Source organism: Bactrocera neohumeralis, chromosome 5 (assembly GCF_024586455.1).
Source record: "Bactrocera neohumeralis isolate Rockhampton chromosome 5, APGP_CSIRO_Bneo_wtdbg2-racon-allhic-juicebox.fasta_v2, whole genome shotgun sequence".
Lineage (NCBI taxonomy): Eukaryota > Metazoa > Arthropoda > Insecta > Diptera > Tephritidae > Bactrocera > Bactrocera neohumeralis.
Genome location: NC_065922.1, coordinates 56,827,717 through 56,851,764, shown reverse-complemented (window position 1 = coordinate 56,851,764; position 24,048 = coordinate 56,827,717). Strand labels below are relative to the sequence as shown.

The window sequence follows — 24,048 nt, the reverse complement described above, 5'->3', positions numbered from 1 at the left end:
CAACTCAACGCTTAGACATCACATGTGCGCACAGCAAAATCACCGTGATACCTTTATACCTTTATTTGCTTTAATTTCATGTCGTTCGGTTTGTTGGTTGGTGTGAGAAATATTTTAGTTTTTCAATGTTGAATTAAAAATTTAAATTTCAAAGCATTCATGTAATTTTGTTTTGCTCTTCTTTTGTTAATTTACTTGTATATAGTGTGCGTCAAGGTCGTGCGTGAGTTGTAAAGTTTTTTTTTTTATTTTTTAAATTTTTTTCCAATTCTGCAGGTACGATATTTTTACTGTTTCCACCCATATATTGAAATAGCGCATATTTATTTTGCTTGTTGTTGTGATTTTTTGTGCTTGACCAACAAGTGTTAATGACATTTATGATTGATTTTTGTATGTGATTCAATATTTTTTTTGTTTTATTATCGAATATTTCCATGCATTCAAACACGTAAATACGTGACTTTCATATGTGTACTTAGTTAAAATGATTTATTTACCAGACCGCCATAAATTTGATTTTAGCGGTGATTGCAAAATGCAATGACTAAAATATTTTTGAGGCAATAGAAACCACGCAGGCGGTATTTAAATACAACTGAATGTTAAAACTGAAAACTAAAACATAAAAAGTAAAGATTGATGCGAGGAATGTCCATAAAATATTGAGCGCTTAGAGGGAGTACGCAATCACTAAAAATATGTTATATAGTATATGGTACATGAGAGAATTTATAAATTAAATTAAGAGCGCCAGCAATTTTTTTTATCAAAAATATATCGTCACCCAAAATGCGAAATAACGTAACAACACTTTTCATAAGTTGACAGGCGAAGGAAAAACGTTATAATAGAAACTACTCGTTTGAAACAAAATTTGAGTTTTAGTTATAAAATGATTATATATTGGTTATAAAATGGTTATTCATTGGTTATAAAGTAGTTATATATTGATTAGATCTGACATGCGGATGTTGAAAATTTAATGCTACTAATAAGTAATATGATGTAATAAATCGTAACCAACAAAAAACTAAATTTCTATTTTTGTGATGATACGTTATTTTGCATTTTAGGTGACAGAGAGACAGGTAATAGACTGACTAGGTAGGCTGAATTGTTGTTAAAATTTCTATGAGAGACAACCTCTAAAGTGGAATGAATATTTTTTCTACTATAGTAAGATCTAACTTCCAAAATGTCAACATTGTGAGTTACGAATTTTAAAAAACCATTCGCTAGAGGTTTACTAAAATTCGTACAGAAATATGAGCATCCAGCCAATAATCAAATTGGACATCCAGAATCGATTATTACATTATTACTATAATATAATTATCATGAAAACCACTGCAGTTTATAGTTTTACATCTCCTTAAAGTAAGATTTTTATGAGTTCTATTGATCGTTTGTAGTTGTAAAAAGAAAGTTTTGGAAATATGGGTCACGAAACTTTGTGAGTAGAGAAGATCTTTGCAAAATGTATGTTACACAAGCTCACATTGTAAACAATGCACCATATCGAAAATCAATAGAAACTGTGATAAAATAACATCGCAGAGCTTCTTAACCTCCTATATACTCCGCACTTATCTCTGTCCTCACATTTCAAGGAAAATGCTCGCAGGAGGAGAAATTAACGACAACGAAGAGGCAGCGGGTAACAAAGAAACTATTTTGAACCACAATAGCAAAATGGAATTGAAAACTAGAAAGATCGCTTTAAATACAGCTCAATTTGGTCCCAAATGATCATAGAGCTTCGCAAAACTTTAAACTTGTAATTGCTCTCATGAAAAGCGAGCACAAGGTTATGGAAGGTTCCCATATAAGTGTTTTGATAATGAAAAAAAGATAAATCTGCGTACTCTTGGCATACATAGACTACATCTCTTCTATATCGATACCTCTTCCAGTATGGGGAGACCATACGCATACAGTGTAGTTTTGCCAATGAGGGAAAGCTTGCTCTAGACATTTCCAGCAGCCTTCTTGATCTGTCAACCCTATTCCGAGGCCGTGTGTCATCGCTAAACAGTGACCAGTTAGTAGTCCGATCATGTTGCTACAGTCTCTTCCCAGATTCCTTATTCGCCCGACATCACCAAATGTCATGAAACAAATTATTACTGGTGATGAGTCTTGGATCCATGACTACTACCGGTCGATCAATCGACCGAATATCGTGGCAAAGGTGAGCCGAAGCTGAAAAACCCACGTCAAAGCAGGTAAAAAATCAAGGTTGTGTGGCAGTTTTCTTAGACTATCGAGATGTGGTGCACTCTGAGTTCCTTCCAACCGGCCATATTGTCAACAAAGAATACTATTTGAGTGTTATGCGTCATTTGCGCGAAACTACTCGTAAAATGAGGCCAGAATTATGGGCCCACAACTCTTGGTTTTTGGACCACGATAATGCGTGACTTCTGGCTATTCAGCAAACCCATATGACTGCTTTTGGGAAACCGTTTTGAGTCAATTGAAAACATTAAACGTGAATCGCTACTCGCATTGAAGGCTATTCCGGAAATTGACTTTAACATTTGTTTCGAGGATTGGAAGAAGACGTTGGTACAAATGTATTGGGGCTAAGGAGGTTTATTTTGAAGGGATGACATACTTATAGATTTTGAACAATGCATTAAAAAATGTATAATTATGAACAAAGTCTTACTATCTTTTTGCTAATAGTAGTAGACTATAATATTTCCAAAAGCAAGTATGGAGATTTATTAATATATAGCCACCTTACTACTGATCCTAGTCAAGAAGTTAAACTGTGTATCTTCGAAAGCTTTACAACTATGGGTACTACTTTCTAATAAGATAATAAGATTCATTCAAAAAATTGCTGCTAACAATTTTTAAACACTAAATTATATATTTTTCAGAATTTAGCAATAAATTCATCTGAAAAGTTGTACACTGCTACACCAAAGAGTTAAAAATTATCCAACAAGCATTTCGGTAATCAACGAAAAGTGAAAGAAAGTAAAAATGCCACTCCTTTCACGAAATCGCAGGAAAAGCATGAATAAAATAACGGCTCTGCACTAAACACTATAACAATGTAAATTAAAGATTTTTACTTCCTGCAGTGCAAATAATGAGTGCTACACAGTGCATGTACGTAAGTAGATTGATGTATGTATGCAAGGTACTTATATTTACACACAACTGTACAACAACACGTAAATTTGTATTTGCAATTGTAACTGTTTGTCAGCAGTAAACCACGAGCTGAGCGTTTCCTTCTTTTACAATCGAACATATGCGATGACGTCGCCAACACGGACAAAGCCGAACCATTCACCCAAATAACCCCCAACGAACAACAATAACAAAAATTTACAACAAAACCCAATACATACATATGCACTTCCTTGCAGACAAACAAATAGTAAAAGAGCAAACTGTCGAAAAACCAGTCGTGGCAGTCAACGAAAATATGGTCAGTTGGTTATACTCGTATGCAGCATGCGGCTCGTGCCACGGGGCAAGCTTGTTGCACGTTGATGCTGCATAACGAATTCGGTATTTCAGCATATTTTTCGCCACTTAATTTTCTTATATCTAAATATATGTATATTACCTCAGCATTGATAGGATTCAAATCGCTATTGATTGCATCCGCGCTCTCCGCCTCCAGTGAGAGCAGATCATCTCGTTGACGTTTGACGCGCAAGGCAGGCACCGCCAGACACGACTGGCAAATGATAAAGACGAGGAAAATACCCAAACTGCACCGTAGTGACTGCATTTTTTTGGCTGTTTATGTTTGGTTTACTAGACGTTATTATTTCAGAGTTGTGTATGTGTTTTTGCAGGAGTAAGTAGAGAGTTGAAGAGAATCTGAAAAATTAGATAAGAATGTTTAGAATTGTATTTTTTTGATTTTATTGAAATTTTTGCATAGATTTTAGTAATAGTTTAAGGTGCGTATACAAGCGTTAATAACTAGTAAATTTTCATATACATTTATATATCGTTACCTAAAATCCAATGTTATGTATATTCAAAAAAATAGAAATTGTGTTTTTTATTGCTTGCGATTACTACATCATGTTATATACATATATATATGTATGTAGCACACAATTTTCTTATATAACCGTTTTATAACCAATACATAACCACTATATAACCAATATATAACGTTTTTATAACCATTTGATACCCAAAACTCAAGTTTGGTTTCAATATGTGTGGTTTCTATTATAACGTTTTTCCTTCGCCTGTAAACTTGTGAAAAGTGATGTTACGTTATTTTTCCTTTCAGGTGGCGATATACTAGTATAAATATCTATGTTTTTGAAAAATGTAAGTTTTTTCAAGGGCTTCAAATACATTTTTTTTATTTTTTGGTTCTATATTCTCGATGAATGTGTGATAGTGGATTAAATTGACTTAAGTTACCACAAGCAAGTTTCGTTTTCTACTAGAACTATAGCTAGCCTCTAACGTTATATCATGTAAAATAAAACGCGGAATTGAGTTTTGAATAAGTTAATTGAAATTTTTTACATAAATATGAATAGACTTAAGCTCTCTTTTAATCCTCTTTTATTATTTGGGCAACGTTGGAGTTATTTGGAAGAGTGATCTAAAATTATTGGGTGTTTTAAGCTATAGAAAATATAGGGATTTAAAAGATTCTAAACAAGCTGTATATACATTTGTACAATAAATACCGTTAATAATGGATGACTTCGAAGAAAAAGTGAAACTGTTTCTGGTACTCTTGGCAATAAATACCAGTTATAATGGAATATGTCTTAATTTCCTTGACAAGCAAATAATCTAGTATGTGAGTTTATACTTTAGAGTTAACAATTTTAAAATAAATAGCTGAAAAAGTGTTTACTTAAAGTGGTTTATCAGAATCAGAAAAAGCTTTTATATAAGCTTAATTAATACATAAAGCAATCAACATTGACCCAGTTATAAGCTTAAGCCTTAATTGTGATTCTAATACCAGTTATTATGATTCGAAGACCACAAAAATTTGAGTCTTAGAATCTAAGCTTTACTAAATGCTTTTGTTAAGGAATAGAAAAGTGCGTAGAGCTCCGTTATAGGTATTTATTCTAGAACGTTCTTTTAAGCATTCTCTTCAAAGAATATAGAGAAAGAATTAGTATACTGTGAGAACCATTCCAAGAAGTGCTTAAGCATCTTGTAGAATCAACGATATAACGAGCTTACTATAACACTTATACGAAAGAATCATAAAATTAAAGGTTTTATATACATACATATATAACTCAAGTTCACTAATTATTATATAAGACAAACGCAAGTTATTCATAAGAATAAGAATAACATTAGGAAACACATGCTGGTATAATCAATTTCATTACAAAAATATTATATTATTTTTAATAATAATTTTTATATTAAAAAGAATATTATTTTAATAAAAACAATACTGACAATACTTAAAATATAATTCTACAATATTCACCAACTTCACTTTTCATGCAAAACTATTTTCAAGCTCTACACTTGTCTAGAAAAACCAGCCCAAAATTTTTCGCACCCAACTAATCATTTGCAATAACTCTTATAGCTCCTCAGAAGCCTTATAATTTTCGTATACAAAAGCAATTATATTAATTATTGCAAACAACAACTACAATATGAATTCCATTCCAGATTATAGAAAAATCAAACAGAAAAAAAAAAGTTTTTGAAAGCAATGAAATGTTTGTATGAACTGATGAACTCGTACCACAAAATCGAAGCACACTCAACTCGTCGGCACAACGGACAGCTACGGCAACACTAGCGTTATAACAGGACGCACACGATATTAGCGCGTTCACTAACTTTAAGCAAATGACTGCAGACGAAAGCGGCTTCGGTGATTTAGCAGTGGCCAAAAATCGCTTACAACAGCCCCCAAACACCATGCACAACAACAACAGTGCACACCTTGAAGGCAAGTTAGTCGGCCAAGAGCCGAAGCGATGCAAGCCAACTGCCACTGCGTGTGTGTGCGTGTATGTATGTTTACAATGCGAAGCATTTTTGGTGCATACATATATACGAAGTATGCTCATGTGCTGTTGTATATGTGTGTGCGTGTGTATCGATGGCGGTTTACATTGGTAGCTGGTGTTGGTTGGCAATTGGCAGCCTGTTTTTGGTTATTGGTGGCTGGCTGTAGCTGGCGCAGTTTTAATGCTTTACGTTGACGCTGCAAGGCGTCCAAGAGGCGCACGAATGTGCCAAAGAGTAACACCGACGTAACTAACCACGGGTGGATAAGCAAACGCGCTTGCAAGTGTGGTTGGTTCGGGTAAGTTCGGTGCAGACACAGTTTCAATTGCAAGTTATTTGCAGGCTGATTATAGTCGAATCGAAACCAAGCTAAGCGAAGAGCAGTGAAGCGGTGTAAAAAGAGTGTCAGTAAGTTGTGAAAAAATAACAAAAATGCTGCAATAGTAATAAATAATTCTCACAAAATTCCCAGAATTTGAAACTCGCTCTTCGATTGCACTGCGCTTTGGCTTTGACGCTGTTGCGGTGCGCATGCGCAACGCTCGAAATTTATTTAAGTTAGTATTGACTGGCAAAAGCAGAGAATGGCACTGGCTATTCGACTCAAGAGCGTTACAGTTTGTTGAGTTCACTCATAGATCACTCGTCGTGGTCAGCTCAGTGGTGTTGGGAGTGTGAGTTGTTAATTGGTTGAGTCGATTTGTAAAGTATTTGCTGCATGGTGTTACCAAAGAGCATGAAAGTATATGCTTGAATTATTTAATTTTTTTACATAATTTTTGCTTTTCATGTAAATTTTCCTTTGAAATTTATCTGTATAATTAATAAAATTTTATTTAATTTTTGCTTCGATATTAAATTAACGTTTCTTTTACGAAAAGTCTTAATATTAAATGCTGGAAAACAGTAAAATGCAAACATCTTCATTTATTTTTGCTGTTTAGTTAATAAACACAGTTATCAGCATAGAAGCCCTTCAAACTTACAGAAGACTGATCCTGTCATAATTTGTAGGAATATGTGGATTGATTAAAATTCCTGGGCATCTGGGGTCAATACTAAAATGTTTGTATCCTAATACCTGGTGGAAAGTTTATTTTAAAAATTTTTTCTTCCACTTGCTATAACATGTGTTGGTAACGTCAACAGGAAAATATCGTATATTTTTTAAGAAGATCACATTTTATTGGAAAAGTTCGACGTTAGTATAGAACATATTGCTATGAGTGAACGCCTTCTTGACGCAGATATTTCACATAAACAAATTTTCATAGAAAACATGTCCAAAGCCTTCTTAAAATGTTTTGTCCTGCAAATTTTATCCCCCTCCTATTGAGGTCGCCCAAAATCATATACCACATGATCAATATATTCTCACAACATGTCGTAGAAAGTATAGTAAAATAAATCGAGGTAATTGTGCAGCATGGCAAGAGTAATAATATTCATGGTAAACTTGTTCCTCATGTTCCCTGCCACTTTGGGGAGATTGGTATTGCAGATGGCCAAAATCAGATAATGCCATGCTCTTAATAGAACCGTAAATTGCAATTAGCGCAAAAGATCGCTGCTCCAAACATTAAATGACATCTGTAATATGATAAAGTGAGCATGGCTCCGGCTCCAAATAGGTTTACTTCACATATTTCACTTAACACTAAAACTTGGACCAAATGGTATTTTCCAGTTGTGGTATCTCGCATGTAAAATTGGCCCATATCGTTTCAAGACTGAATATACCAAATATGAGGGGTTCAATGCCTATTTCACAAATTTTGTTCAGCGATCATGCCCATTTCTGGCTCATTGGATATGTAAATAAGCAAAATTTCTTCAAAAATGATGCTGGTGCAAATGTAACCGTCAATGGCGACCATTATCACGCCATGATAACCGACTATTTGATCTCTGAAATTGAAGCTCGTGATAAGGCGACATTTGGTTTCAACTGGACGGCGCCACTTCCCACACATTGCATCAATTAATTGATATACATACATATTGAGAGAACACTTCGATGAGCAGATGATTTCACATTTAGGAACGGTCGATTTGCCACCAGGGACGTGTGATATCACACCGTTAGACTTTTTCCTGTGGGGATATGTAAAGTCTAAAGTGTATGCGGACAATCCCGCTTCGATTTTGGCCTTAGAGCAAAACATTTCGCGTGTAATTCGGCAGTTGCCAATCGAAATGTTCGAACGAGTCTCAGAGAATTGCGCTCAACGGATGTTTCATCTGAGACGTCGCTGCGGCTAACATTTGAAAGAGATGATCTGATTCAAAAAATAAATACCAAAGAATGTTTTTTCTAATAATAATAAGCATTCCTCATTAAATGAGAAGTTTCTGTATTTTTCTTTAAGAAAGTAGGGAACCTGGAAATGGATCACCCTTTATAGTATATTACTAAATTGAGATACTGAAAAGAGTGATATCAGCCCATGAACTACATAGATTGAGATACTGAAAAGAGTGATATCAGCCCATGAACTACACCAGCCTCATATTATAAGTTTCGTTATTTTAATTGACTATCTTAATAAAGAAGTTTTGAAAATATTATCCCACATTTTATCCTTTCAGATTGGGTGAGTTTAAAATGTTCTCAAATCATGTACGAATAATTGCTTCGCAAAGCTCAGAATTCGGATAAGACTCATCAAGCTACTTTTTGGAACTTATAGAACTCAATCAATCCAGGTAAGTGTTTAATTTACGTCACTATTAAAAAATTATATTTACTTTCAACGTTCGTTAGGAGTAATGACTAAGAAATATATAAAAAAATGCAATGATTGACATTGTATGTTAAATTGTGAACCATTCCAACACCGTGAGAACACATTTGACACTGAAAGCAGGGTTCTTAATTTCAACTAGCTGTATGCCCATATTACCCAACCTTGAAGCTTCTAACTGGACAAAAATCTCTTCTCATTTTTCTACACCATCCCTTATTTCATATACCACTTCGAAACTTTTCCGCAAATTGTTCCATCCGTCTTATCTTTCCGAAAGTCAACTGAAACAAGCCCTGAATGATATTCCAGGCATCCATGTTTAAAGGAATGTTATTACATAGTAGTTATTAGAACAATCACAAATCATAAATGACTTGGAGAATTTATAAAAAAAAATAGCTTAGATTTTCAAACAAGTAACGGGAACTATTATATGTTCTTATAAGGTAATAAATGAACGAAATGAAGCGGTTGTAAAATAAAACATTGCAATATTTGAATAACATTTAAATGATAGTTGTATACGTTTACTAGGATTTCAAAACTGGTAGGCAAATTCAAATCCTGAACGAAGTTAAATATCTTACGTCGTATTAAGGGCTAAAAGAGTATTAAAAAGGAAAGGAGAATTTGGAAAACGGAAAATATAACCTAAAGACGGATAGATAAATGAACTTACATTGTGACAAAATATTTAACTATTCATCAATATTTATTTTGTCGCCTTCAAAGTAATCCCCACCAGATATTATAGACTTATGTCAACTGTTTATTCAGTTCTCGAAACACTTTTAATAAGCAGTTTTCGGGATGGTCTTCAGCTCCTTCAGAGAACTATTATTTCTTCCATCGACTGAAAACTGGTTCCGTGGTAGCCTCTCCATTGCTCAGTTTGGGGAACAAGAAAAAATCACATTGAACCAAATCTGGCGAATATAGTGGTTGATCGATGGTATTCATTGTTTTTTTTTTTTTGCTTTAAATTCGCTCACAATCGTGGCTGGATGCGATGGTGCATTATCACCATGTAAAATCCCAGAAATGTTCTTCCACTATACTGGCCGTTTTCGACGGATGTTCTCACGCAAATGCCTCCGAAACAAATAAATGACGCACCAAACCATGAATATCGAATTAAACAACAACCATCGCCTTGATTTCGATAGGCTTTGGCGTGGTTTTTTTTTGGTTTCGCTTCGTTGTTGACTTGTTTGCATGCGTAACTCATAAACCCATGTCAACCCGACAGCTATAATGCTCTCTATGAATGTGGAATCGGAACTCGACGGTTAATCATGTCCAAAGAGACTTGGTTACGGTAATCTTTTTGAAAAAAGTTTAAATTTATCAGGACGAGTTGAGCAAAAAAACGTTTCATTCCCAAAATACCCAAAAAAAAATCGAGCTTTCCTCCTCACTTTTTTAATATTTTCATCACTTGAAGAAGTCGAAGGTCGTTCAGAACGAGGCATGCCTTCAAAAATATATCGACCATCCTTGAAGGCCTTGTACTACTCGTAGGCTAGGGATTTTAATTACAATTTCAGGGAGTGTTTTTTACACTGTATGTCTGAAGAGCGAAGGCGGATATCTTATAGATATATATTTCTAAAAATGGTTTAAGAATTGCAATTGTAGGATCGAACAATCGAACAGGCAACGAACCTTTATAGCAGAGTTGTGTGGCCTATCTGGACGTTAGTCATCAAAAACAAAATGGCATTTTGAAAAGCCTGCTTAATGATATTTGACACCTTTTTACATGTACATAAAGAAATATATCGAATTTTGTTCAAAAAGTACTTTAACTGATACGCTTATTCCAAATAAAAGTTATTCGAGGCCGTGAAGAAAACTTAATTACAAGGTATCTGTGATAGTGCAAAGTGTCATTCCAAAATTCAATACTATTTCATTACTTTCTATACATGTCATGTGTGTCTTAGAGTCCATGGCACAACAATTATTTAAAATTTATCTGTCGCACCAAAACAAAGTTCATATTTAAGCTTTAATAATTTAGCAATTTTCCAAAGCACTTATAATATTTCATAACTTTTAAAAGAAGAACATAAAATAATTACTCTTTTTAATTGCAACAATCAATGTCTCTTTTTCGAATGACACTGATTACCTGCTGCTTGTTCGCCTTAATACCACAGTAGATTATCACCTTTGGACAATATTTGTAACAAAGAAAACCGGACTGGTGATTTACATGTCTGTGTATGCGTATTAACTTGTAATATTTTGTAAAAACTGCTTATAAATTCACGCCGCTGCATTCAGTTTTAAAGAGTTGTGTGCCAGCGTTAAAAATAAATAAATTACTCAAGTTCTTATTGGCCAATATGTATTGGATTTATGCCGCAATTAAATATAAAAACATTTAACGACATTTTTAGCAATTCTTATAATAGATAGCCTCAGAAGTTCATATCGCTTTAATAATAAAATAATTTTTGCAGCAAAACTCGATATTTGCTGTTCAATATATTCGCTATCGACGTCAATATACCAATTACGGTGGCCTGTCAACTTTTCAATATAAATTATGTAATCTCGCAACATGTTTCAACAGAGTACTATAGTTTTGTTCAGCTAACAGGGTTTATAATAATTATAACTAGTTGAAATACGTGTGATTGCCTACCCACCTTATTGAAATCGCTTTGACATCAATGAACAATGAGTAGAGTACCTCACACCTTCAGATCATGGGTATCCTGTATCTCAGAACCAATTCAAAATAATTAATAATTAATTGAAACCAATTCAACCAAATTCCGTGTATAACATTTTTAGATCACATTGACAAAATGGGCGAAATTGCATGACAACCCCGCATGTTTCTCATATTTCACATTTTTAAATTCGCATGATTCTTATACTTTACAGTAAAAAAATTAATGAAAACATCAGATCAAAACCTTTCAAAATAGTGCATAGAGGGCATGCAATCTTGTACCAAAAAGGCACAAATCAGACTACCTCCAGATGCCGACGAAGTGGCTGTGTATCTGAGAGATATTTAGATCGGACCATTTGTCGATCATGATGTGCCCTTGTTTGAAAAATAGGTTAAATTGATTAACTATATAGTGTACATCCTAGCCTCACCTAAACCTGTATAAAAATTTTCGAATTTCCGCATCGAACGGCTCGGAGAGGTCCTCCTCGATTCTAACGGAGCTTTTGGTATGGCTTAACGTCAGTTGACACAGCCGTGGTACCAAATTCAGAAATAGCAGCATAAAGAAAACTCTTTTTCGTACTGTCAAAAACAGCTTTGAAATTGACGAATAGGTGGTGTGTGTCGATTCTAATTTCACGTGTCTTTTCCAAGATTTGGCGCATGGTGAAAATCTGATCAGTTGTTGATTTTCTAGGTCTAAAGCTATACTGATAACGTCTAATCAGTTTGTTTACGGTGAACTTCAGTCTTTCACACACTACTTTCGATATGACCTTATATGCGATATTAAGGACTCCTGCCATGTAATTGGCCCAAATTGTACTGTCCGATTTTTGTGGTTTGGATAGAGCACATTTAAATCCAATCTTATTTGAATATCTTGGCCGACAATCCATCGGCCCCGCCGCTTTTTTGCTTTTCAGACGGGTAATTGCTATTCGAACTTCTTCGCGTTCGGGCAATAAAACGTCCGCTCTATCGCCATCGATATTGGCATAGGGTCAACCATTTTCTGGTGTTAAGCTTTCACTGCCATTCAGAAGGCTGGAGAAGTGTTCCCTCTATGATTTCTGTCTGCTCTCGGCATCCGTTACTAGATCACGGCTTGGGGTTCTTGTCAATTCCTTCCTACTCACGCATTTCGGCCTATCTCTTTTTTCGTTTGCAAATGCGTATCGCTTCCCTCTTCAACTCTCGATTGTAGCATTGCAAGGTAGGCAGTGTGTTTTCTCTCCACTGCGTCACGGCACTTCTCGTCATACCAGCTGTTCTTTTGTCTTTTTCGAAAACCAATGGTTTCGTTTGCATCTGTATGTAAGGAGTTTGAAATCCTGTCTTACAGTTCCCTTATACCGTATCGATTTGGTTGGTCGTTTTTTGATCCGGAGACAACTAGGTAGCTTGATACATTTTTCTGTGCTGAAATCATAATCATATTTCGGGCCCCGGCGAAGTCGATCAACCCCAACCCATTTTGGGATGTTTCATCATGGAGGTTGGATTTACCTACCGTTATGCCAAAGATACCTTCTTTACCCACCCGAGAGTTAAAGTCACAAAGCACGATTTTGATATCGAGGCGGGGACAGTTCTCATTTCTGTGAGATATTTACAGCGAATCTTTTGCCAATCGTGGTGTTCCTTTGTTTCAAAAATAGGTTAAATATCCTAGCCTCATCTATACCTAATATTAGGTTGTCAAAAAAGTCTTGCGGTATTTTCGCTAGTTGGCGCTGAAAGCGCGTAGTTCTAGTTTTATTCGTCGCATCGAAATAAAAATACGGCATATTTAACAGTACTACTACGATAAAGGCAAAAATGCATCTTAAGCCGCCAAAAAAATTTGTGCAGTTTATGGACCCAATACAGTTTCCATTTCCACCGCACAATGATGGTTTCAAAGTTTTCGTTCTGGTGTAGAGGTGGTCGAAGATGCGCCACGCTCCGGAAGGCTTGTCGTCGAAAATTGCGATAAAATAGCTGAATTGGTCGAAAGAGACCGGCATAGTAGCAGCCGTAGCATCGGTCAAGAGCTGGGCATGAGTCATCAAAAATTCATTTCAATTTCAATAAAAAAAAATCAATAAAAATACCGCAAGACTTTTTTCACAACCCGTTATAAAGATTTTCCTGTTGACTTAATACCTTATATAATATAATGGTCACTGTTGAGTTCTTAATAAAGCTCAATATAACAGTTTCTAACTTCCGTTTGGCTTTAAAATGTAAGATATATTTATAAAATTATGTAAACCAAAAATATAACCTAGTAAAGGATTTACTTTAACGGATGATCCAAGTAGAGGTACGCGTGAGCCTTGTCACGTTATCATGTTATTTTTGTTCACCAGTGTTTGGCTTCTCATCATGGAAAGACTTACGCTTGAATAACGTATACAAACCGTTCAATTTTATTACGAAAATTCATGTTCTGTAAAGAATGAGCTTCGCGGGTTTCGCTCAACTTATGGTCAATACAATCGGCCCACTGAACGTACTATTCATAACATCATTACCCATATTGGGAACCAGCATTCATTATTGCATAATATTCGACCGAATAGATCACGTCCAGTACGCAGTGAAGAAACTTTAGCAGCAATAGCTGAGAGTGTACATGAAGAACGTGGAAAGTCGATTCGGACCCGTTCGCAGCAACTCGGATTGATATATGGAACGACTTGCCGCATTTTACGTCGATATTTTAAATTGAAAGCATCCAAAAAACAACTTGTGCAAGAACTGAAGCCGCTCGACCTCTTAGAAAGTTCCAAGAACATCCGACGAATTCGAGCCATATTTTGTTCAGCAATGATACTCATTTCTGGCTCAATGGGTATGTAAGCAAGCAAAATTGCAGAATTCGGGACGAAGAGCAACATGAAGAGATGCAGGAGCACGCTTTTTTTGTGGGGATAATTTCAAATTTCTGTGCTTTTTATTTAAAACCTCGAAATAGATCACCTTTTAGTTTATTGCAGAACATATGTGAAATTGAGCCACGAATTACTCCAGGTCCCATACACCAAACATTATGCTTTTTATAGGATAAAATAGAGTGGAAACATTTTCTCGGATCTATGTAGAAAAATGCCATGAATTTGATAGATCTTGGGATTATCCTACCCTGTCCGGTTACACTCAAACTTAGAACTTCCCCACTTGTTGTCTTTCGATTTGTGATCAGTTCAGTTCTAAAAAATTCTGGAACAAATCGAACAACAAAAGTGTCAGGATGTGCAGGAAGATTCATTTAAAAATTTAGGTCTTCTTAAAAAACTTTTCTAATACCTCCACTTATCGAATGTGCTTTAGCTTACCATACCATTTAAAATATGTTCAATATGTTCTCATCTACCGAATTTAGATTCTTAACTTTCCGATATATATTTCTTATAGAGGTAAAAATGCATCTTAATAATAATTGGAATTGAAACCTTTTTAGCGCGCTGGATTTTCACTTTCTATAGAGCTCTCACGAGACGCACAAACATCTACCCATGTTCACGAATGCACACTGGCTAAAAGACAGCTAATATACATGGGTGATAACAATATGCCCCTATGTCAGTATTTTTTGACGGAAAAAACTATAATCACAAACGTGCATTAAACATAAAATTCTTGAGTTTATTAATTGCTAACAGAAACACTTAGTTATCTAGGAAAGACAAAAACAAATAAAACCATTTTAAATAACATCAAGCAATTAATATACTAACACATTCGCTGCTAATTTGCTTGGTAAATGCGTATATATTTCCAATAATTTTAAATTCAATTAATACTTTGGCGCCAAACAACATCACATGGAAAATACTATAAGTCCTTGCCCCGTTCAAGCTGCTGAAATCATTGAGGCTAATTGATTTGTGTCGCTAAGGCGGCAACCAATACAACAACAAGTCTACAATGTAATGGGCGCATAAAACCTTCACCTTTGATTCGGCATAGATTTTAGTTTTCTATATGGCCTAAGTTACAGCTAAAGATAAACACATGTACATATATGTATTATATGTACATATGTATATACGCACTTGTAACATATATTTAGAATACTATAAATCTGTTATTGGATTTTCAAGGTGAATTTTAATGAGCCATATTAAAGAAACGCAGTGTGTGATTTCGGGGAAAATGTAGTTTCCCATGCTTTCAAATCAAACGTTAAACGTAGGTCGATGGATCGGTTATTTACATTTCACTATAAAACAATAAAAAACGTTAACTTTGGTTGCACCCTTCAGAAATAAAAATGTCCTCAAAATTTGTAATGATATCTCGTCAAATAGCTAAAAATGTTTTCCGTACAAAAACTTCATTTTGATCGTTCAGTTTGTATGTATTCCCTACTTTTTTAAAGAAAAGACACATACATTTTACATTTAATGGGGAAAGTTTACTATCATTTGAAGGAACATTTTTATGAATTTATTTTTTTGAAGAATATGTCTTTCACATGTTGACTACGGCTACGTCTCGAGCATTTCGACTGGTAACAGGCGTGATGATTTTCTCCAAGTCCTGAATCGAAACGGGATTGTCCGCATAGACTTAAGACTTTACATATCCTCACAGGAAAAAGTCGAAAAAGTCGATATTCGCGTACGTATTGAGCCATAAATTGTCCCCATCGTTGAACAAAATTTGTCCAGAAAACATTGGATCTTCTTGGAACTTTTCAAGAGCACGTAGAAGGAAATTATGTTGCTTGGGAAGGCCAAGCGGCTTCAGTTTTTGCAAAAATTGTATTTTATATGCTTTTAACCGACGTAAACTGCGCTAAGTTGTTCCATACGACAGTCCGAATTACTATGAATGGCGTGGAATCGACTCTCCACGGTCTCCGTATACACACTCAGCTACGGCAGTTATACTGATGAAATGCCAAACAATACTGAATAAAAATAAGATGACAACTTGACACGACTCACGCGTGATCTGTCAAAAAAATGCTATTGAAAAAAGTATCTCTACTTAGTAATAGTTCGGATTGTTTCATCCTAAAAGTTGTTGAGGTGAGCTTAGTATGAGATATATCTATGTGCTAGAATAAACAAATTACACTCTCAAAATATAATACATTTATTTTACGATTTGTTTTAGTTTATTTGGTATTTCCCTACCCTATTTGTGCCATTGACTTTGTCGTATAACTGATTTACCGCTCAAAAACTTTACTATCTAAGATCTGAAATGTAGTTGATTCAAAAAATTTAATTTTCTATTCAATGGATCGGACCTAAGACCTTTTGGTCAATTTAAGAATGTTTAAACGCTATAATAAATACACACGAAAAAAATGTACATATATATATAAATGGTCATATTTCTTTTGAATCCTTTCGGAATAGAAACAAAATTTTAGAATTAGAATTTATTTGATTTTATTGAAATGAGAAGCCATTGCTCGGTTACTTGTGATAAGCTTTCCCAAACGGTAAACTTTCAGAGAAATCTTCCATCAGATCGAATAGGCCGATGCCCAAACTGTTTGAAATAAGCAGCTTTCTGTAAATGAAAAATCTATAACTGTATTACACGATTGTAAAGAAGTAAAAAAAAATCTTATTCATGTTGAAAGCAGTACTATGTATCAAACGAGAACTGAATATTCAAACCTCAAACAAAAGGACTGAATATTCAAACCTCAAAAAGTATTAGTTTAAACATTTCCTTAATAAGAAGGAATGTATGTAAAATATATACAGCTTTTTGAGGAAAAGTTAGATGATCAAAGGATTGCTTTTAAGTTACAAGTTTGATGCTTTCATGCGATGACTTCACAACGTAAAAAGCTTTCAACAGCTCAAATGGTCATTTGATAATTTTGTAGTTATTCAATTAGTTTCATAATGGTTAATCATGCTTTGGAGTATACCGCCTTCGATCCAAAGATTGCTTCATCTTCAAATCCAAAGGCAATCAACAACTAACATAAAACGACAATAAACGCCTGGGTGTTTCCTAACCACATCTAAACTGTTAAGCCTTCAAACCAAATGAGAGAGAGAGAGAAAGAATTGAAGAAAATTTTTCACACTCATGTAATGTCACGATATTTTTATTAAATGACAATATGAATTTGCAAAACTTACGCTAAAACTCAAGAAAAAAGTAGAGTGATAAAAGAAGATCAACTACGTCGACGACATAAAACAATAGAGCAACCAGACTTCGGACGCAATTAACTTCCGACATGCACTGACCGCTATTCACAGTGGAGCCTTCGCCGACTCCCTCTCAGTGAATGGCGTACTTGTAGTCAAACCACAACCCATTGCAGACGAAGAGCTCGTGTTGCCGCGAGAAACGAGAGTGAATCGACCCTAACATATCAAACATATGACCACCGTTGGATGACGTCGATGACAACTTATTTAAACCTTGTCATCCTTACGGGGATTAGGAATTGGCTCAATCGAGTGAGCTCGTCACCATGATCGTCTATACGCCAAACAATGAAATATCTTCTCTAAAGTCCATCAACCGTTCTCTGTGGGATTTCAACTTATTTGTTCGTCAAAATCAAGAGGACTTTAAAATATAGTGGAATGTCTTGCACGCAACGAACAGTACTACAAAGGCATGACTGGAAAATGTAGGTTATTTCTCAAATCCCCATCGATTAGCACGCCGATCTTAATGAACGAATGTAGTAATTTGTGTTAGGTGTGATAGATGAACTAATATAAACCGCTTAAAGAGCAGACCGCACACAAACCTTCACACATGAATATAATAATAATTACAACATATGTTGACAACAGCTCGCGGGCATCAACTGTGTTTACCAATGCATATAAGCTTTACCATCTATCAACGAAAACCAAACTTAATCAAGAAACCGGTAATGGTCCCAAGGTCGTTGAGCAAATGAGTGAATGCGGTGAATGTGCTTAAGCAGAAATGTATGTAACATTGTGTGTGTGTGAGATGGTGAGGCTAATAGTTATGCTGGTCGTTGTGATTGCCACAATTTCGTGAAATGACGTCGCTCACGCTGCCTTCAAAACGAAAGTATGGCAAATTTGTAGAAGACATCAAGTGACACTCTGAACTGGAGCAACCGAGATTAAGCTGACGAACACACAGATACGTATTATATACTACATATGTACATATATAGTATATATTTATATATATATATATGTTTATATAAATAAGGGCGTTAAAGTGTGTCAATTACCGTGTTTTTGCTTACATTGTTTCCCTTTTTTATTTAGTAATTTTCCACGTTTCGTTAACAAATATAAAACTTGTGTTATTTTTTTGGAACATCAAGTCATTAACACCACTCTTATGTTTTCTATAGTTTATATACAAAAAGTTGGGTTATAAAAACAACAAAAAAATATTTTAACATACATTTTTTAGTATTAAGTGTCAGTTTTTACTTTGACGACTCAATTTCATGACATTGTGACATCTTCATTTGCATACAAAAACCGCTAGTCATTTAAACAGTTTGCCCGGGAACTAAAATTACTGCAAGTTTTGACATATCTCATAAGTTCGTCGGGAATCTTACACCACGACTCAGCGAGTACTTTTCATATCTATTGTCCTTGTGTCCTGGAGAAGACAAACAGCAGACATTTCCTATTAACAACAAATGCTCATATCGAATAATTCATATTCAAAAGTACCTAATTCAAGATGGATAAGCATTCTTAATTTTTAAGAGATTTCCGAAACATTTCTATAATGTAGTACATAACGATAATGAGCATCGTTTTCACTTTGGATTTGCTCATTTTTCCGGTTTTCATCAGCGACCTCTTCCCGGCCCTCCAAAATAGTCTGGTGCCTTCGAAACACACCACTTTTTGCTATAGCAACATCTGGGTAAGCTTGCTTGATCATATCAAACGTCTTTGTCGCAGATTTACCAAGTTTCAAACAGAATTTAATCGCGTACCTCTGCTCTAACGACGTTCCCACTACTCACAGAAACACGTGGCGCGAAAATGTTTGTCCTGACTCTCCAGGTGCTCGGGGACAACTGACCAGTCGCTCGTTCGTTAGCTAGGAACGCCCTCTACCGAATGCAGGTTGTGTGCGCTTGCTCCGAAGCTCAGTCGCGCACAGTCAGTCCTATTACTTTCCGAACAAACCCTGTAATTTAGTTCGCCAGGTGGCAACGCATAATGCGTTAGACAAGGGTGTAAAATATAAACGTTATCAATTATCTTACAGTTGGATTTCTTTCATCCAAAACGTGCTACACTTTACAGTGCAGGGAGATTCTTTCACACGCTACTGCAGTGCTATTCTCCAAAGGTGTAGTCAAGCTGGAAATGCAATTGCTTTAGCTCTTCACCAGATCTGGATCCATGATTGACATTCTTCAAAACCATTTCTATCTTCTATACCTACCTAGAATACTAGATTTTAATTTGAGAAAGAAAAACTTAAAATTGTCGGAAATGACCGAATCAGAAAAAGTTGTTAGAATGGCTGTGAGATCGGAAAAAGTTAATGTCCTTAATATAAATAAGCACAAAATTTGGCTTTATGGACTGTTTTTCTTTTTTGACAGAGCGTCGGTCTGGGCGAAGAAAACAAAACTTCACCGCTTGCCTCTATCCTTTGCGAGGTAACGCAAGTTGTACATCCCCAATGCAGTCGGGACCCTATTCAGTTGGTCCTTCCATTGGATACGTGGTGACTTTCGCGTTTTTTCTTATCTAGGAAAGGCTGTACTAACGGCTCCGTTGTTAAGGCCTTTAGAGTAAACCACTGTCTGTCGTCTGAAAATGAACGGCTCGTAGAGGTTCTTCCCGATTTTCGACGAACAAATACCAAACTAATCGTTGACACAGTTCAATGAATTATGAGACAGCTGCTACACTGGGCAGGTCATGTCGTTCGAATGGATGAAAACACTCCAGCTCTACAAGTATTCGACGCAGCACCCGCTGGGGAAGCAGAGGAAGAGGAAGACCTCTATTCCTGTCTTTACGGAAGCCTCTTTAAGCAAGTCTTAAAGTTAAAAAGATTTTCGTGTTGTAGTCCCAACTCCATCATTCATGGCAAAATATTGATATGCATTTAAATACAAACATCTTTCATTACAATAAAAAATAATTTAACGCGCTTTAATTATGTTTTGGCAATTAATCAGCGACATGATATACGTTTGCATTTTCAGTGCCCTGACCTCACAGAAGCAACTTGTTTGTTGATTCTTAACACCTGCCTACGAAATGGAAAGGCATATTATTGACTGCGCTTACATTTAATGACCTTGAGTTGCCTCTCAGCTTACCTCCTACTGGCTCTGTGGCTACGCACGCACATTTCATTTTCATTAGCCCTGTCTAAATAATTTAATGATGTGTCACAAAATATTCGCGCTTCAGCCAATCATTTTTAATTAAAACTATATCTTGATTTTACGTATCCTTCAATTAGGTTTCATTTAATTTATTGCTTCTTCGAAAAACGAATACAAAGACAATGCTCTTGAAATGTCAATGGAATGAAACATTTTTGCATTTTATTTAGTGCACTCATTTAAGTTTTGGTAAAAGCTATTGTATTAAATTAGCAAAAATGTCTGTCCTTCATCCAATCCGCAATACTGAGAAGACAGATGTTATCTAATGTTTTATATCCATCAAAGATCTACCCACGCTTTGTCGCTGCAACATTTAGCATTGTGTTATTTATTCACTGGTTTTTATTGCACTGTTCGTAATTGGCCATAATAAATTAAATAGCAATAATAAAATTAGTAATACTATTAGCTTAAAAGTCCGTAAAAAATTATTGCCTTTTTGTTAATGCAGGTGACTTCAATTAAATATCTTCGCAGCATATGAATTCATATTTTCATAAAACAAACAATAAATGACACTAACTACGATTGAAATTTAAACTAGAATACCCTTCACAAATAAAGAAGTTTCAATGCAAGATCTTGATTTTGAAAGTTCAGTGTTTATGGCATCTAAATGATATAGCGGTCAGATCTAAAAAATTGTTTCGAAGACTGCATTATTGCCTTAAACAGGCAAAATTTCGTGAAGATATTTGATCAGATGAAAAAAATTTCTTTACAATCACTTTATTCTGATCGTTTAGTTTATATAGCAGCTATATGCTATAGGTGTCCCATATCGCCCGTTTACACAAATGAACAGATTTTTGGTGAGAATAGTACGTGTACAAAATTTCAGATTGATAGCTCAAAAACTGAGGAACTTGGTCGACGGAAGGGCAGATGAACATGACTAAGTCGACTCACCTCAGTACGCTAAACATTTATACGTATGTATATACTTTAAAGGGTCTCCGAAGATTCCTTTCGAATGGTGCAAACTTCGTGGTAAACTTAATATACGCAGTTCAGGGAATAATAAAGTTAAAGATCTTCTGATATATTACAAAATTGAAAATTTAAGTTTCTTATTATGAATATTTTAGTGGGTGTAGGGTAATTAAGAATCAGGTAAGGAATTGGAATAAAACTTAATTCAATTATTGCTGTTGACAGCCATTGACCGGATAAAAAATCCGGGTTCGTCCCGGTTACGTAGACTCGACTGTCGTAAGAACTGTCTAAATTATTGCTCCTTTGGCTCGGCTAGTTTCAAAAAAATTAGAAAATTTCTTTACCTTTAACTAATTACAAATCCCGAATGTAAGGACCACATTGCTTTTGACTAACACCACTGGCCACTTTTAAGTGAAATCTCATATCTCATGGTTATATAACCTTACTTTTTTGTTGATGTAGAATGCACAGCTGAAGAATGGGGGTAGTCGATCAGTACCTATGCTCACTTCACATTTGCCATAATTTTAAATTGCATTTTCAATGTATAGGGTGATCCATTTTGAGGTTTTCTACATCTTTGAAAAAAAAAGAACATAAGCCTTAAATTTAATTGGGAGTGTTCTGTTATCACACGAAAGAACATTATTTGGCTGCAAAATGCGGGAAGTGGCGCCGTCTTTTTGAAACCAAAGCCATAATTTTTACAGAAATATGGACCGATACTCCCATCGGCCCACAAAACCACACCACACCGTTGTTTTTTCTGGATAAAATGGCAGCTCCTGAATTTCTTCTTCGTCCCAATTGCGAGAATTTTGCTTGTTCACATACCCATTGAGCCAGAAATGGGGCTCATCGCTGAAAAAAATTTGGCTCGGAAACGTCGAATCTTTTTGGAACTTTTCAAGAGCTCATAGAGCAAAGCGATATTGCCTGGGAAGGTCAAGCGACTTCAGTTCTTGCACGAACTGTATTTTCTACGTTTTTAATATGAAATCTCGACGTAAAATGCGCAAAGTTGGTCGATACGTCATTCCGAGTTGCTGTGAACGGTGCCGAATCGACTGTTCACGGTTTTCGTGTACACTGTCAGCTAGGGCTGCTTTATTTTCTTCACGGCGTGCTGGACGTGATATATTGGTCGAATATTATCCAATAATGAAAGCTACATATGTCTCAAGATGGGTGATGATGTTACGAATAATACGCTGATTATGTTGACCATATATCGAATGACTCACTTCTTTTCCGAAGTGTCGGATGCATCTGTGAGATAAAACAGCGTTATCTTTCTGTTAAAATATATCAACAATTCCTGTATCTGCATATAGTATGTACCTCTTTTTATATACAAGCGTTGCCAAGATAAATGAAAAACGGCGCGTTTGGTAATGAGTGTTTTTTTAGACGTGTGGTTTTAATGAGGCATTTCTTTTTTCTAAGTTGATCTTCTTGACTTTTAACCGTGAAAACTTATTACGAAAATAATGATTCGATTCGCGCGACGCTTCGCTACAATATTCGGTCGACAAAATCACCCAGCAGAGTTGGAAATTCGATAAATAATGGGTAATGGATCGGTTTCGCGCCACGTTTACTCTAGGGGAAAATGTTTGTTCTCAGATATGGCGTACAGTGCACACTGAAGACGCTATTGTTGCAGAGTATCGAAGAAGACCCGAATGAGTTTGCTGTGTGGGCTTACAAAATCCAACTCTTGCAAGAGTTGAAGCCAAACGCGTCGCAAGTTCTGTGAATGAGACAAAAAAGAGTTGGCCACCGATTACGATTTGCACACGAAAATTATGCTTTGCGATGAAGATCACTTTTGCTTGAATGGGTACTAAATTAATAGAATTTTCGCATTTGAAGTGATAATCCACAAGACATTGAGACGCCGTTTCATCCTCAAAAATTCGTTGTTTGGTGTGATATATAGTATGATATGGACAGAGGGAATCATTGGTTTATAATTCTTGAAAAATGAAGCTGGCTATAGAGTTATAGTCAATTAGGAAGGCCATAGAGCCATCAATAATGACTATTTCGTGCTTGAACTTGAAGAGGTTGATGTAGGCGACCTTTGGTTCCAAACAAACAATAAATTTACTTAGGAAACTTTTGGCGAGCGCATTATCTCGAGTCTTGGCCTACAAAATGGCGAGATTTAACTTCGGCGTACACTTTTTTGGAGTTAAGTGAGTTGGCTTTTCTACGCAGATAAGCCCGGAACGATTGACGCCTTGGAAAAGAATATTCGGAGTGTTATTGCTTACATCCCTCTGCGGGTAGGGGGGACCCCCCTTAGGGTTCGG

At 35.6% G+C, this 24,048-nt stretch overlaps 1 protein-coding gene across 3 annotated transcripts in view; it reads right to left on the bottom strand.

Annotated features, from left to right (window-relative positions):
- LOC126758801 (uncharacterized) overlaps positions 1–24,048 on the bottom strand; it is a 36,748-nt gene that overhangs the window by 10,466 nt on the left and 2,234 nt on the right. For 2 of the 3 annotated variants that reach the window (XM_050473186.1, XM_050473184.1), the window contains exons 1-2: positions 5,732–5,834; positions 3,593–3,852 (exon numbers count right to left, since the gene is read on the bottom strand). In XM_050473186.1, the coding sequence (XP_050329143.1) occupies positions 3,593–3,760 (168 nt within the window). In that variant the 5' untranslated portion in view covers positions 3,761–3,852; positions 5,732–5,834. Of the gene's footprint in view, positions 1–3,592; positions 3,853–5,731; positions 5,835–24,048 lie in introns of those variants that run through there. The other variant, XM_050473185.1, reaches the window with a different exon arrangement.